Source organism: Lottia gigantea, assembly GCF_000327385.1.
Source record: "Lottia gigantea unplaced genomic scaffold LOTGIsca_49, whole genome shotgun sequence".
Taxonomy (NCBI): domain Eukaryota; kingdom Metazoa; phylum Mollusca; class Gastropoda; family Lottiidae; genus Lottia; species Lottia gigantea.
The window spans coordinates 632,200-647,961 of record NW_008709687.1 but is presented as its reverse complement, the minus strand read 5'-3'; the positions used below and the strand labels follow the sequence as shown (position 1 = coordinate 647,961).

The 15,762-nt window shown below is 37.5% G+C and overlaps 5 protein-coding genes across 5 annotated transcripts in view; all 5 read left to right on the top strand.

Moving 5' to 3' along the window:
- Positions 1 to 2,276, top strand: part of LOTGIDRAFT_234299 (hypothetical protein) — a 4,194-nt gene extending 1,918 nt beyond the window's left edge. The window contains exons 2-4 of the mRNA XM_009061569.1: positions 466 to 653; positions 882 to 1,004; positions 1,454 to 2,276. Of these exons, the coding sequence (XP_009059817.1) occupies positions 466 to 653; positions 882 to 1,004; positions 1,454 to 1,648 (506 nt within the window). The 3' untranslated portion in view covers positions 1,649 to 2,276. The remainder of the gene's footprint in view (positions 1 to 465; positions 654 to 881; positions 1,005 to 1,453) is intronic.
- Positions 2,277 to 3,240: 964 nt separating this feature from the next.
- Positions 3,241 to 5,307, top strand: LOTGIDRAFT_165050 (hypothetical protein; the record flags this gene model as incomplete). Its single annotated transcript, XM_009061568.1, has 4 exons — positions 3,241 to 3,253; positions 4,157 to 4,383; positions 4,659 to 4,790; positions 5,143 to 5,307. 4 exons carry the CDS (start codon positions 3,241 to 3,243, stop codon positions 5,305 to 5,307), a joined length of 537 nt encoding a protein of 178 aa, XP_009059816.1.
- Positions 5,308 to 7,356: 2,049 nt separating this feature from the next.
- Positions 7,357 to 11,491, top strand: LOTGIDRAFT_234298 (hypothetical protein). Its single transcript, XM_009061567.1, has 4 exons — positions 7,357 to 7,455; positions 9,575 to 9,774; positions 10,172 to 10,303; positions 10,749 to 11,491. The coding sequence occupies exons 1-4, from the start codon at positions 7,443 to 7,445 to the stop codon at positions 10,926 to 10,928; spliced, it is 525 nt and encodes a 174-aa protein (XP_009059815.1). The 5' UTR covers positions 7,357 to 7,442; the 3' UTR covers positions 10,929 to 11,491.
- A 1,609-nt stretch (positions 11,492 to 13,100) lies between these two features.
- Positions 13,101 to 13,313, top strand: LOTGIDRAFT_98418 (hypothetical protein; the record flags this gene model as incomplete). The annotated part of the gene is made up of 1 exon (XM_009061566.1): positions 13,101 to 13,313. A coding segment is annotated over one exon (213 nt), but the record flags the coding sequence as incomplete, so codon positions are not given.
- A 560-nt stretch (positions 13,314 to 13,873) lies between these two features.
- On the top strand, positions 13,874 to 14,155 carry LOTGIDRAFT_79887 (hypothetical protein; the record flags this gene model as incomplete). The annotated part of the gene is made up of 1 exon (XM_009061515.1): positions 13,874 to 14,155. A coding segment is annotated over one exon (282 nt), but the record flags the coding sequence as incomplete, so codon positions are not given.
- Positions 14,156 to 15,762: the final 1,607 nt, after the last annotated feature.

Genomic DNA, 15,762 nt, shown 5'->3' with positions numbered 1-15,762 from the left:
CTGATAGTACAGTTCAAAGGAAAAATAGTCATGGTACGACGTTGGGTGCAGGTTTACGTCCAGTGTATTTTTTAAAAGGGGGGGGGGGGGGGGTGGGGGGTTTGGTCATTGCCCGAAAACATTGGGAAAACAGTGAAAATTTATTTGTAGTATTCTTCCATGACGTCATCGGACATATCGGTAAATAAATGGCATTGCTATTAGACCATCGCCACTTCGGTATATATATCTTTATTCGATTGAACACGGACATATAACAGAACTTCCGTCTGGAATATATCAATTAAAATAACATTCGCCGAGTTTCCAAAAACTTTTCGTTATTGTCGTTTGATAATAACAATCACACAGTGGCATCTGGGTAGAGTATGCCCTGCCCTTGTCTCAGCACGTGACCTTGTAATGGCTCGTAATTTCTGTCCTTCATGAAGCTATTTTAATACATATTTTCATTTTCTTCTTCAGTTAAATCAGGGAGTAATCCACCACCCGGACAGAACCAAAATCAACCGCCACCGCCGGCCGGATATAACCAGCCTCAACCCGGATATGGTCAACAACCCGGATATGGTCAACAACCTGGATATGGTCAACAGCCTGGATACGGCCAACAACCTGGATATGGCCAACAGCAACATCATAGCACAGTAGTGGTAAGATTATATTGAAGATTTTAAGGGTGAAGCGAAATCAGTAAAAACATGTCACAAAAAATAATGATGGCCTTTTCACGATGAAAAAGAAAAATCAAATGTCAAAATCTTTTTAAAATTTTTTTTAGTTTCCATGTTGCTTATAGCTTTGACCACAGTGCTATTAGTTACGGAATTTTTTCAGTGTTGTGTTCTTGGTTTGTAATGTTTTTATCTCTCGTTTTTCAGGTTGGACAGCCGGCTAATGTAGTAGTGTTACACCGACCCGATTCTTACCTAGGATGTGCTGTTTTTACTTGCCTTTGTTGCTTCTGGCCAACTGGTATTGCCGCTATTGTGTTTGCTTGTATGGTAAGTCGTGTTACAGCTGTCCAACAAAATTTCCTTCATTGCACACGCTGCCCGTCTTCATTGGCCATTTGTTGCATTCAATTTCAAGTCTTTTTTCATTTTTTTTTTTGGATTCCTAATATTTTTAGGATTTAGCCAAGGATCAACTGGTAGAACGAGAATTTAAGTTGTTATCCTCATACAAGCATTACTATGGGATTTGGTAAATGACCAGCTGGTATCCTAGAGGACCTATGTAGTTATCATTATAAAATCATTGCCACGGGGTTTTGCCAAGGGACAGTTGGTAGACAGGATTTACAAGAACTTTTCCTCCATATTATATCATTCAAGGGGTTTGATAATCCAGGAAAGATCAATGCCAAAAGAAACTAAAGGGTCAATCTGGTAGACTTAGCTCTGTAAAATATGAATATGTTTCTAATCCAGCGCTGAATTTTCATTTTCAGTCTCAATCGTCCAGTGATAGACAGGATTATGCGAAAGCCAGAGAAGAAGGAAATATGGCTAAGATATTTTCTATCGTCAGTTTGGTGGTTGGTCTTATCTGGATTATTGCTGTTATAATCTATGTAATTGTGGTGTTCGTGGTATTTGCCCAGGCCGTCGGTGCCGCTACCAGCAACTCTCAGAGTTTCGGTTAAGAATGATTGTGATTTTGCAAAACATATACCCTAATAATCATACAGCGACGGTTAAAAGGAAATAGTTACATTATTTTTTTACTTTATCGACTGATAGAATTCCATTTTTTAGTTATATTTAGGCCCAATTACTCTTCAAATTAAAATCTGGATTAGGGTTCGTCTTTAATTACATAAATAACGGCGTCATTAAGTGTGATAAATAAATACCAAATGAATATTATCAGCTATGTGGACTCTCTGAAAAAGAAGGCCACTTTAACGAATCTGAATACCAAATAATGAATTTAAGCGACGTGTTACTCTCTGAATGATCTGATCATTTTGATTTAGCTAGGTAGACTTTCTTCGAGTTGATAAACCCAGTCGCAGACGGGTATACGGTGGTTTTAAAGATCATTGAAAGCATACCCTGTCTAGCTAGGGAAACTTGCTACAGTACTTATATTAATGGAGCTCAAATTGAATAGTTAACCCATAGTAACCCATATCTCATCTTCACGACGTCAAGATATTACGAACTTGTACAAGTTCATAATAGCTTAACAATATGAAGATGCTATAATATCTGTGATAATATTTTGATTCTCTGTTGTTTGTTTTTTTTTTAAATAAATATTCTGTACAGAAAAGTTGTTTTATTATCAAAGATGGTAACATAAAAAAAGAAACAACCTATTTTTGAAAGGATAACCTAACAACTTTCAGCAGGGTAGACTGGAATAATGAAGAACGATGACTTATTCCGTACCAATTTACAGCTGGGTCAACTGTAATAACTAGGAGCGATGACTTGAGTAACCAACTTGACTCCAATCAACACCACACTCCGTCCCCACCCTTCCCCTGTGCCTTCCCTAACATAATTTTCATCCTGGTTCTAACATGTCATAGATTAAGATGGGGGCTGACATGGGAAAAACGACTAGTGGTTCTGATGGGACAATAAACAGAAGCTCCGCTTCGAAGTCTCCCTCATTGTATCGTTGTCCGTCTTCACAGGTGCAGAAATGTAGGACGTAAAACTCCATGCATTTCATTTTCCCAAACCTAAGCCCCTGTAAATGATTCTATTGTGTCTTGGATCAATTGAGACGTATATAAACAGGTTTTATATTTATTCTTTTATATACTTTTAAATTATTTTTAACAAGCAATAACATATTCCCGATCTTATGACGTAATCGGATCCCTATCTGGGCCATACAGGTAAAGTCAAGATCAAAATGTCGTAATTCAATTCAAATAGGTTGAGGGCACTACCCTGAGGAAGTTTTTAAAATGCCCTGCTGCATCTTTTCTGGGGGTTGGGGCCCCTTGCTGATGTTAGGGACCCCGAGAACATTTTTGAAAATCATATGCTCTCCTGCAATTTTTTTTCTGGAGGTGGAGCGCTCCCTTATGGTAGGGGACCCGTGGACTTAGTTCAACGCGTTCCTATGGTAGTTGTGCCACCGACCTTTTTAATATTGTTATTCTCTGGGTAATCGAGTATACAATAATAAACACCACGTGACCTAGTTTAAAAGCATTTTAGATCATCTCGGATTATCCAATATAATAGTTCTGTTAATTATTTTAATTAATTCAACATGGAAACTAAAGGTAATTATGACTTTTTTGAATTGTATGTTTTGTCAAACTGTCTATTGTCCGTGCTGAAATACGTTTGACAATATCGATCATAGAGTAACAAAATGATATTGAATATCCATTTATAGACTTAACTAATCGTGCATAAAACTGAGTAATAATCCATAAACCGAGTAATTTTACATAAAACTAAGTAATTAGCCATTAAACTAAGTAATTATCCAAAAGACTGGGTAATTATCCATAAAACTAAGTAATTATTCATAATACTAAGTATGTGATTATCAAGGAAACTAAGTTATTATCATTGACACTCAGTAATCATTCATAAAACCAAGTAATTATCCAGAAAACCAAGTGATTATCCAGAAAACCAAGTGATTATCTTGAAAACCAAGTGATTATCTTGAAAACCAAGTGATTATCTTGAAAATCGTATTTATTCAGTAATTATTCAAGTATTTATTCAAGCCTAAGATGAATATATACTTTTATTGGCCAAGTTTGAGAATTTTGTTTTTGTTTGGCTATTTATTTGAATATATGTTTCATTTTATTTCCCTCGAGGATTCAACAATCAAACAACATGAACATTTTTATAACGATATCGTTTTAGTTAATAAATTTATAGCTTACTATATTGTTGGTAAAAGTCACCTCAATAATGAATAATCTTTTCATTAAATATATATCTGTTCTAATTCTTTAGTAAATATATATATATAGTCAGGTAATAGAATAGGTATATATTAAATGAAAAGATCATATACATAATAATATATCTATATTTTAACAGTGGCATTTTTATATCGCTCTACAGTTCTATAACACAGTCGGTTAGAGAGTTCGTTCTTAACATGACGTCATTTCATTTGAAGGAATGAAATGAAATGAATGGTTCCATTATCATTTCAGGATCAGAACAACCCCCTGATTATTATGCAAGCAACCAGGGGTTCACCCAACCTGGACAACCCCAAGGTCAACCACAGCAGGGGTTCACCCAACCTGGACAACCCCAAGGTCAACCACAGCAGGGGTTCACTCAACCAGGACAACCCTACGGACAGCCCTATGGACAGCCATACGGTCAACCTTACGGACAGCAGTGGTATGGTCAACAACATTCTAACACAGTGGTGGTAAGTTGTGCGCCAAACTTTGATTGTAGATCGTTTCAGATGGTTTGCAGACAGTAAAAGGTTTCACCACAATCACCGTTTTGCTCGAAGTAACCAAGCAACCGACTGTGATACAGAACCAAAAGCATCAAGACCTTGTTATCTGGTCCCCCATTCCATCTAAAGCCTCACACCGAAGGGTAATGATAAGCGAGCACAACAGAGTACCAGTTTACAAGACTTTGTTTCTGACACTGTATTCTTCTGTTGTTTCTTTTAATTATTTCCAATTTCAGGCCTCTGGTGGATATCCGACTTCAAATGTTGTAGTAGCATCTCGCCCAAACGACTACATGGGGTTCGCCATTTTCACCTTTTTGTGTTGCTTCTTTCCCACTGGTATCGTTGCTATTGTGTTTGCTTGTAGCGTAAGTTCTATGTTCTTTTGGGATGTTTTTTTCTGAGGAGTGGTGGGGGTGGAGGCATTCTTGTCCCAGACAATAAGTTCGATGCAGGGATTCAATATTCCAACAGAATTTATTGAACTATGTAGTCAATAACAAAATTCTATAAGGCTTAACATGTTAAAAATTAGACCTAACTTATACAGGTGCCCTCTGAATTGCTAATAGGTATACACCCCTGAAGTGTTCACGGGTACACCCTTGGGATAGACCTACTAAGGTCGGGAACAAGGGCACTAGTACCTCAAGCAGGATTTAACTTGTATCGAAAGAAGAAATATCAATAAGAAATGCCAACCAGTCTTTTTTCTTTCAGTCACAGGCGTCCAGTGACAGACAAGATTTTGCTAGAGGACAAGAAGAGGGGAATATGGCCAAGATATTCTCTATCGTCAGTTTGATGATTGGTCTTCTCGGCATTATTACTGTAATAATTTATGTAATTGTAATCAACACGAGGAAATTCTATAGTTTTTTGTGATCAAAACAAGTTATATCCCCTGCAATGAAATAAACAGAGCAAATGTTATTTATGGTAGAAAATTTAAGCCTGAAATTGTTTTTTGGGTGCCAAAATAATTCTTAATTTGTATATTTTTTACATTTCGCTTGTAGAGATAACAATGCATAAATCCGAGGCATTCAAAATATATTATTTGATAATATAGATTTGTAGAGGAGCATATCATGTAGCATTAGCGAAAAGACCGCTTTCTATGGCCCAAAGCTTAACAAACTCAGTCTAATACTTTGACACCAATAGGCACTTTTCTTGTATTAAGTAAATTTGTCAATGAGGCGAACTGGTTGGATTACACGGTAGCAAATTTGGTCAAATAAAGCCCTCGATTAAAGTCACAACTACAGTTTTTAAGTCTTTCTTTCACCGGCTCTCATTGGTTGTAATCACTAGCGTACAATCCAATCTAATCACTGTTTTAAAGTATTAGGGTATATAATACCTTGATATTGTGAAGATTGAACGAGGCCTGTTCAAGAATAGTAACCAATATCTGTTTCCAATATCTATATTATTATTATATATTTCGTAAAGAAAGATGTTTTTATACTTAAAATGTAAAGTATTGATAGGACTTGAATTGGGTCTAATGAAGCCAGGCAACGAGTCATGCAGTGTGCAGTAAGGAAAAAGCTTTAGCCTACTCTAGTTTCAATTCCAGTTGTTTGAGGGATTTTTAGGGATGCTCAATCTGTTTCACAGGGTATCGATGTACCGTCCATTCGAACGACTAAACACATTTTCCCTTTCCAACCATATGGACTTTTGGTATTTGCCCCACCCCCTTTCTCCCCTGTGTGTCCTGCTCCTTTTCAGCACCTTATTGGACCAATGAACACTGGAATAGGGATATGAAACCAGAGCGTAATTAGTATGGAAGTATGGACCGTTCCATTGAATCTCATCTTTCAATATTTCAAAACATGTATTATTATTATATTTTAGACTTTATTGGTAAGATCGATCTGGAGTCTATAATCGAAATATTTTTGAACTGCTGCCGAATTTCATAGTATGTGAAATAGAATGTTAAAATTTGAATAGAAACGTTTTATATACGTTTTTAACTCAAGGGAAGGAACTCAATATAGTTTTATTTGACCATTGAGACACCTTATGATTTCTTCGTTATCTAATTATTTCTGTCGCTGTCCAATTTTCGTTGAGTTCCTGTCTACCCTCCTTCTTCCTTACTACCAGTCAAATCCTTCTTCACCCTACCAGCCTTTTCTCTCTACATGTCTTTTCTTCCTTCCGCTCTACCAGGCGGTTCTGCATGTCTCTTCTTCCTTAACCTTTCTACCAGTCTTTCCTTTTCTCTTTTTGTTCTACTCAGTAACTCAAACTCTGTCCCTTACCTTTTACTTTTCTTCTTTCCCCATGTCTCCACCATTCTCTAAAGCAAGATCTTGTCTTATGATAGGATAAGAAAATATTTATCTAAATATAGTGATAAAATCATTTTGAGTATTTGTTCAGAATTAAATCAAGTAACTTGTTCATTAATTAAAATAAAAACAGATTGTTTTGCGATTTATTAAAATGATAATGACATCTTTTGAGGAAGATTCCATGCCTTAGCTAATTATAATAGATGTATATCTCAATAACGATACAGATGAGTTCCTTATTCATGACTAAATGTGCTAGATTTATGAAATATGTTTCCTTATTTGTGAAGGCACTTTTGTCCGTCTCCCGTTCACAGCAACTAGCTAATAGGCATTCAACCGATTTATCGTCATTAAATGAAAACGCTTTGTAATAACTTACTGAATCGAAGCGTTTCACTAAATCGTAACGAGAGAAAACAATTTCTAGAGACCTAACATAAACATGATAAGGCTATATGATTCAGCATAAAAAAGGGTCTAACAGTTACGTGTCTGGCTATTCAGCTCTATGTAATATGTAGTCGAGATCACCATGTCTTGTATTTCTATGCATTTGTCTATTCGATCCTATATTTTTGATCACTGGTCTCTGGGTAATCGAGTATACAATAATAAACACCACGTGACCTAGTTTACCTGCATTTACAAATCTGTCGGAATTATTACAGATAATTTTTGTGTTCATTATTGTATCAATCAACTATGGCAACCAAAGGTAAATATTACATTTTTTGGAATTCTGTGTATTTTCATAACGACCATTGTCCGTGATAAACTACGTTTCGGTTGTCAGTTCTCTGTGACATTGGCCTACATAGTTTTTAGTAGAAAAGGCCTGTTACAATATCGATCTTAGTGCAGTAATAATTAAAGCATAATTTTATAGTGAATATCAAATTACTATAATTCTACGAACTGACGCAGTTTCATATCTTCGTGTTAACTGGTAAAGGAGGATAAAGATGGAGAGTGCGGGGGGAGAGTGGCACGTTTGGGCCGAGAATGCACGCCCTGAAAGCTAAAACTCCATCTTTAATTTAATAGGACCCGCAAATACCATAATGGATATCTCCATCCCCTCCCTACAAACAAATATTACTGGTACGAAGGTGAAAGGTAGAGAGAGTTCTAGGATAAGGGCATGATTGGAACACGATTACACACTCTAAGATTTATTAAATATGACCCGAAAATACCATTATCAATAATTAATAACCATCCCCCCCCCCTCCCCATCGCCTGCCCATTAACAAATGTTGTTTATATTTTTAAGGGGGTGGGAGATATTTTCTGGTCTAATATTGATACCCCTGGGCCAAGCTCTCACGTTTGCGTGTGAATATGTATGTAGAGTCTACCATTTTATTTTGCCAGGGGCTATAACGGTCCAACAGTTTTATACTGTTATTTATTATTTTAGTTTTTATGAATGTGTGTCATACTTGTACAAAATTTATCCCAGAAAGTACAGTTGTATTAATTAAACGAAATTTCAAGGCAAAACACACACTAGGTTCACTAGTAAGATGAAGGTAGGCCTGCAGTACATGTACATTTAACAAAAATTACAACTTCATGGTGGAACGTAAACTAGGTCTCGTAACATTAAGGTGCAGTCCATTTAAATAAAACGTACAACAATCAAGTAAAACATACAGTAATTGTAAAGAAAGTACAACAGATCTAAATAAATGTACATCATCAAGATATAACGCACATTATTTGTAAAATGATAGATAAAACGTACAACATCAAGGTTTGACGCACAGTACTTGTATTGTAACTCAAAATAACGTACAGTGTTGTAAAGAGCATTGTGTTGATAAATGAAACGACGTATTCGTGTTTTAGTTTCTATCAATAAAGATTAGATTTCTGTTGATAAGCAACGAGATAAGATAAATACTTTAATAATCCTTAGATAAAATTGGTTTACTAGTTTATAGTCATATCCAGTGGCGTCTCTCTGCAGTGAGGGGGTCGAGCAAGCGCCACCAAATTTTCCAGGGGAGCAATTCTTTTACTATGGCTGTACGGGCCTTAAAACCTGTGTGGGGGGGGGACTAGTTTGCCAGAAATTTTCACAAGAATTTTACCCGTATTTACAGTATATTTCTTTGTTGCCCGATATTTATTAGGTCGCTGTCCGAAAAGATACCCCCCCGCCCCCCGGTATTCTACGCCTACGGCCACTTGTCATACCAAGAGATGAAAAGATTGTTTGGTAGATGTGACTTTATCTTGCCTATTTTAACCGCTGCAGGGTCGTTTAACTATAGATTTTAAGATTCCCTTTCGTACGCAATTTATTTAAATATATTTGATGGATGCGCACGTATATGTCATATTTATGACGCAGGTGTAAATGGGCGTAAACTGAAATGCGTTTCACATCCTACTCTTTTTGAAGGGTATGAGGTCATGGAAAAGAGAGTGCTCTGAAAATGAAAAATAAGAGCTATGAAACCCTATATGAGTATGTATAGCTGAATTGAGGGTAATTGACCTAACAACTTATCTAGGTTTGACTAAGATTATGTGACAATTCAGTAAAGGTTATAAATATTATATTTCTATATGAAATGTAATAGGGCTGTTGAAAGGGAATAAGTCAAGCTTACAAAAAAGGAAGATTTAGGGGATTTCCTTTTATTTTTGCCTTTTTTTTTATTTTTAGTCGTAATAAGATATGATTCATTTGTGATATAAAAAGTGGTGATTTTGGGTGGTATGTAAATGAATGAGCGAGACAATCAGATGCTTTATGCTTATCCCAATCCAATCCAATCCAATCCAATCCAATCCAATCCCAATAAGCTCTTTTATCATTTTAGGATCAGAACAACCGCCTGATTATTCTGCAAGCAACCAGGGATTCACCCAACCCGGACAATCTCAAGGTCAACCACAACAGGGGTTCACTCAACCAGGACAACCCTACGGACAGCCCTATGGACAGCCATATGGTCAACCTTACGGACAACAGGGGTATGGACAACAGGGGTATGGACAACAACATTCTAACACAGTGGTGGTAAGTAGAGCTGTAAGACAAGAAACATGATCAGAGGGGGTTTCGGAAGCTATAAAGACAGAACAAAAAACTAACATAACCGCTAACCTAAGCTATAAACTCTCTTCAGCCATTATCCATTAGTAAAGATATTACGAACTTCATACTTATACCTTGACTGCAATAGCCACCTTTATTGTGTCATGGAAGTTGTATCATGTGTTACAGGCTGCGGAAGATTTCCCCCATTGTACAATGCATTGCGATCAATGGCCAATCCGGTGCAGAAAATAAGGACGTAAAACTTCTTGTTAGTACATTAATTTGAGCTCTGTATCCGGAGAAAAAAAAATAATACAGTTTGACCTAGGGCCTAATATAATTTAGTTTGATTTATACATGTATTCTCGAATTTCAGGTCTCCGGTGGTTATCCAGTTTCTAATGTCGTAGTAACATCTCGTCCTAGCGACTACTTGGGTTTCGCCATTTTCACATGTATTTGTTGCTTCTGGCCCACTGGTATTGCTGCTATTGTGTTTGCCTGCAGCGTAAGTTTTTTCTCTCCTGTTTTTGTACCAGACGTAAAAATTTCGCGCCATACATTAAAGAATATTATTTTGTCAACGAAACATCTAAGGCTCCCCTCCAGTGTTTGATGATACCCATATAGGAACCAAACAGTTTACCGTGAAAGTTCTGCAACAGATTTAGCTTTACGGAAACTGCCGAGGATTACCGAATGCATAGAAATCTGCCAAATTTTTCGGACTCTTGTTAGGCATAGGCCCTACCGACCTTCAGATGTTTTGGCATCATGTAGGCCAAACCGACGAAATAATGCAATCCATATATTATTGGATCCGAGGTGCTTGCAAGGGATACTAGTACTGGTAGGTACGGAGCTATTGCAGTAGGAGGTCGGCCTACTATAGATGAGTTGAATTAAAAGAAGAATCGATTACAAATGTCTACTATGTCTTTCATTTTTTTCAGTCCCAATCGTCCAGTGATAGACAGGATTATGCAAAAGCTCAAGAAGAAGGAAACCTGGCCAAAATTTTCTCTATAATAAGTTTGGTGATTGGTATTATCTGGATTATTGCTGTTATAATCTACGTAATTGTGGTGTTCGTGGTATTTGCCTCTGCTTTGAGAGGGTATCAATACGATTAACAGAGTTCTATTCGACGATGCACATAATAAAAAAAAAAACATTTAAAATCTAAAATTGTAATTCAAGAGCCAAAATCATTGTTATTTGTTGGTTATATATTATTAATTTGCATCCGGGACAGTTCAAAACATAAACACGACCTTAATTTAGGTAGTGTTAGTAACAATGGCGTTGCGATATCCTTAGATTTCCCTTTTTATACATGGAATTTAAAGGGATACAAAATTTTAAATTTTAGAATCTCGTATCTTAAAGTTCATTGGTCATTGGTCACTTTCTCAAAATTTTACCGACCGCCCGATTGTGTAAAAGGGGTAGGGTCCATTTAGAAGAAAATTCGTACAATCGAATTCATTTAAGGCATTTATTTCAACACACGTCAAAGATCTTTTACAAAGAATTTCAAAAAGAAGCTCAGATTTTGAAAGTAACTTTCCTTTTTACTCTTATTCTAATTTAATATTTTTTGCTTTCTAACTCTCTCAAAATGCTTGAAGTTTTATATTATATTTAATATTTTCAAAATATGTATTTTGTTAATTTAAAAAATTACTATAAATTTCTTGTTTTCTTTATTTTGATACGATATTACAATTTAACTAGCTCTCAATCAGGGCACTAAAAATGGTGTTGTTTAAGGATTAGAGATTTCATACTACGAAACAATACCATGTAGGCTATATCTAGCACAAAAGACAAATTCATTGCTTGATTCTACCAATGTGTAGGCCGAGGCTAAAGTAACCAATGAACGACCAAAATCCAAAAGATTGACCAAGGACAAGGTAGTTTAATGATAGTTAATATTTGGTCATTGGTACTAATCATGTGCATTTTCCGTTTGCATGGCATTGTATTGCCTTCATTGGTCCGGTCTGGAGCGGAATAGTAGGCGGTAAAACTCCATTCATTTGACTATGAAAATTTCCGAAGTATGTTAGAATTTGACGTCAGTCGTGCTATGGCGTCAAATTCCTTGACGACGTCAGAGTCCAAACGGAAGTGAGCAAATAGGAAATTGTGGAGATGTAGTACCGCTGAAATTTTGTAGGCGTACAGTATCTTTTAAGTTTAAGCGGTCAAATAAATAAAAAGGACATGATGCAGAAGCACGGTAGGTAGTTCTAGTATTCTAAAGATAACAACGGTAGACTGCAATAAAACGGAGGTTTACGAACACTCTTCAAAATAAAATGAATCCTGTCCATCACTGGAACTAGGCATCATTATTCAAGCGATCATCTTGTCTTTATAAAAAAAATTAAGCAGTTTGAGTTGCATTCAATATGCGACCACAACACTCCCCCAATCTCTCATACAGAGTTGTCGTTCCTTGTAGTCCCTTTCCCTTTGATGTAGGCAAGGCGTAATGTGACTGCAATTAAAATTATGAATGAAATCCCCCTACCCTCTTTTACGCGCTTTTAATAAGCCGATAAGCAGCTATGTACATCCATTAAGCAGCCAGTGGCGGAGGCCTATGGCACTTCTCATTATCTCCCTTGTCCTTGTATGTTCAAATTTACCCACAATTCTTTCTTTCAGAAGAGTTTAGCGATGTCCTAAATGTAAGTAGACTATAGATCTTATTAGAGTTTTTGTGGTGTTAGCTTAGAAAAGTGTGTCTATCTGGAAAGAATCCTGGTTATGTCCAAAATGGTGTCATTACATCGCTGCCAGAACATGTCAGTAAGGCTTATGCTTCAATTATCCATGCACCACCAAAATCCCCAGTTCCTCCCTCGGCATCAGATAGGAGTCTAGCCTATGCGAAAGAAAGCTCGTATCTTTCTTTCTGGTATCAGAAAAGGTATTGTACATCACACTTGACATTGGTCAAGGATGGCTATTGGAGTCGCTTTCCGGTAAATTCAGTGGTTTTCTCCCTCCAACAAACAGTCGAGAACAACAACAGTGACTAACTGACCAATAGTCAGAAGGGTTCGGAAATATTTTGATATGTGCCGTATAATGTTTTGAAACGTTTGCAATTAAAACCCGATAGACTTAATATTCCATTGTAGGTAACGGCAGATCAATCATCCCAACAAGCTCAAAGTCAGCCAACACAGGTTCAAAACTCGCCAACACAAGCTCAAAACTCTCCGACACAGGTTCAAAACTCGTCAAAACAAGCTCAAAACTCTGCAACACAGGCCGAATCAAGTAAGCCAACACAATCTGAAGAGTTGCCAACGAATGACCAAAAGTCGCCGACACAAGTTCAAAACTCGCCAACACAAGCTCAAAACTCGCCAACACAAGATCAAAACTCGCCAACACAAGCTCAAAACTCTCCGACACAGGTTCAAAACTCTCCAAAACAAGCTCAAAACTCTCCAACACAGGTTCAAAACTCGCCGACACTAGCTCAAAACTCACCAATTCCGGTTCAAAAACCCCCAACTCCGGTTCAAAACGATCAAGGAAAGGCCCAATCAAGTAAACCAACACAATCTGAAGAGTTGCCAACGAATGACCAAAAGTCGCTGACACAAGTTCAAACCTCGCCAACCCAGGCCCAAAACATACAAAGACCAGCCAAGAACTCGCCAACACAAGCTCGAACTCAGTCAAGCCAGCCAACACGGGCTCAAACTCAGTCAAACCAGCCAACACAAGCTCAAACTCAGTCAATTCAGTCAATACAAGCAGATACTCCTTTAGGTCAGCCGACACAAGCTCAAAGAAACTTGCCAACACAGTTTCAAAACGATCCAGAAGAGGCCCAATCATGCAAGCCAGAACAAGCTCAAAACTCGTCAAGACAAGCTCAAAACTCGCCAAGACAAATCAACCCGGAACATCGTCCGAAGCAAGTCCAGTCAGCCCAGCCAACACAAATCAGTCAAACACAGACACAGGGCGAATCAGTCCAGACCCTTTTGGGTCAGTCAACACAAATTCAGTCGGGTCAGCCAACACAAATTCAGGAGGGTCAGCCAACAAAAATCCAGGAGGGTCAGCCAACACGAATCCCTTTAAGTTATCCAGAACAAATCCAGACGGATCAGCCAACACAAATCCAGACGGGTTACCCAGCACAAATCCAGATGGGTCAGCCAAAACAAATCCAGACGGGTTACTCAACACAAATCCAGTCAGGTTACCCAGCACAAATCCAGTCAGGTTACCCAGTACAAATCCAGTCAGGTTACCCAGCACAAATCCAGACGGATCAGCCAACACAAATCCAGACGGGTTACCCAGCAGAAATCCAGTCAAGTTACCCAGCACAAATCCAAGGCACACCAGGCCAGCCGACAATCGACCAGTCAGGAAAAACGGTGCAGTTGCTTCAGCCAGTGTATGTGGTGGCACCCGACGTTGACGTTGAAGAGGAACCGGATATACCGAAAGATTACCTAATGATGTCTCTAGCCACTTGCCTGCTGTGCTTCTTTCCAACTGGTATAGCAGCTGTTGTCTATTCTCTTTTGGTGAGTTATCTGGTAGCATTGCCCGACAGGTCTAGTCCTACCAAGTTCCTCGGAAGGGATGTGATATCGTCATATAATATGTTGATATCGCATACCGTATGTCACGTCTTAAACACCGTGTAGGTCCATAGTAGTGGGATTGCTATTCTTTAAGCGACATTTAGTGGTAATTTAGGGGTAAGATTTCAATAATCACTTTAAATAACCAAACAAATTTATGGTACACTTTTCAATGGCGCAGCCAGATCAATGGAAACTGTGTGTACGGGCTTCTCTTTCTTGAAAATTTCCGGAAGGGGGTGGGGGGGGGGGGGGAGGGGTTCTGGGGGAATTTATGAGAGTTATTCCTTCGGTATCTTAAAATATTATATATGATTTTTTTTCTTTTATTTTCAGTCTAAAAAATCGGCGATTGAGGATGACTGGGAGAAAGCAGAGGATTTTGGTCAGAAAGCGAAATTCCTGGCATCTATAAGCCTGTTCATTGGTACTTGCGCGTATTTAGGCGGTTTTATTTACGGCATTTATGTATTTGTTATTGCAAATCATGCCACAAAAGATGCCCCCTGATCTAGTCGTTTATTTCAAGGGGAAAAAAGAGGTTGGATCTTTCAAAGGATACAATACATTATGAAATTGAAATTTTGGTTTTAAAGAATATGGGGATGCTTGGTGAAACATTTAGATTGAACTTGGGCTACAATTTCTATTCCTGAACTGGGCTCCAGGGCTTTAGGTGTCTGAATTCCTATTTTAAACAGTTAATCCATATTGCTATTAAATCAGTCCTGTTGAGGATTATGGAGTTTGGTCTGGAAATGGGATTTGGTTTAGATTTTGCCTGAATAAGATTTCAGTTTGGCCTCGGTTAACATGAAAAATATGACCGTATACCTTCGACAAGGGGCATTTTTAATTGTTTGTAGACATGTAGGCTACTGTATAAAATTTCAAGGTATATTTGTATAGTATGTACTTAATAACATAAATACTGCATATGTCAAAAAATGTCGTGTTTATTTTCATTTAGGCTAAGCCTATAGGGTGAAAATACAGAAATAATTTTCTTTATTATGTGAACCCTTTGGTGGGAAGTTGAATAAGTGGCATAAACACAGTGAACACGAGGAAGAAAAAAAGAAACAACTATATTTTACAAGGATAACATCTTACTCTTAGGTTCACAGTGAACATCGCATCGCGATACATCATGCCACGATATGTGACGTCGTGTATCGATACTTGACAATGCCTCTCATTCCAAAAAAAATTACAGACTTTTATAAGTTGGTTTATGACAACAATTTTTTTCACTGAAATTGTTAGAAACTTTTTATAAGACAGTGAATACTTCTATCAACCCATATCGCGATATGTATCGTATCACTACTTT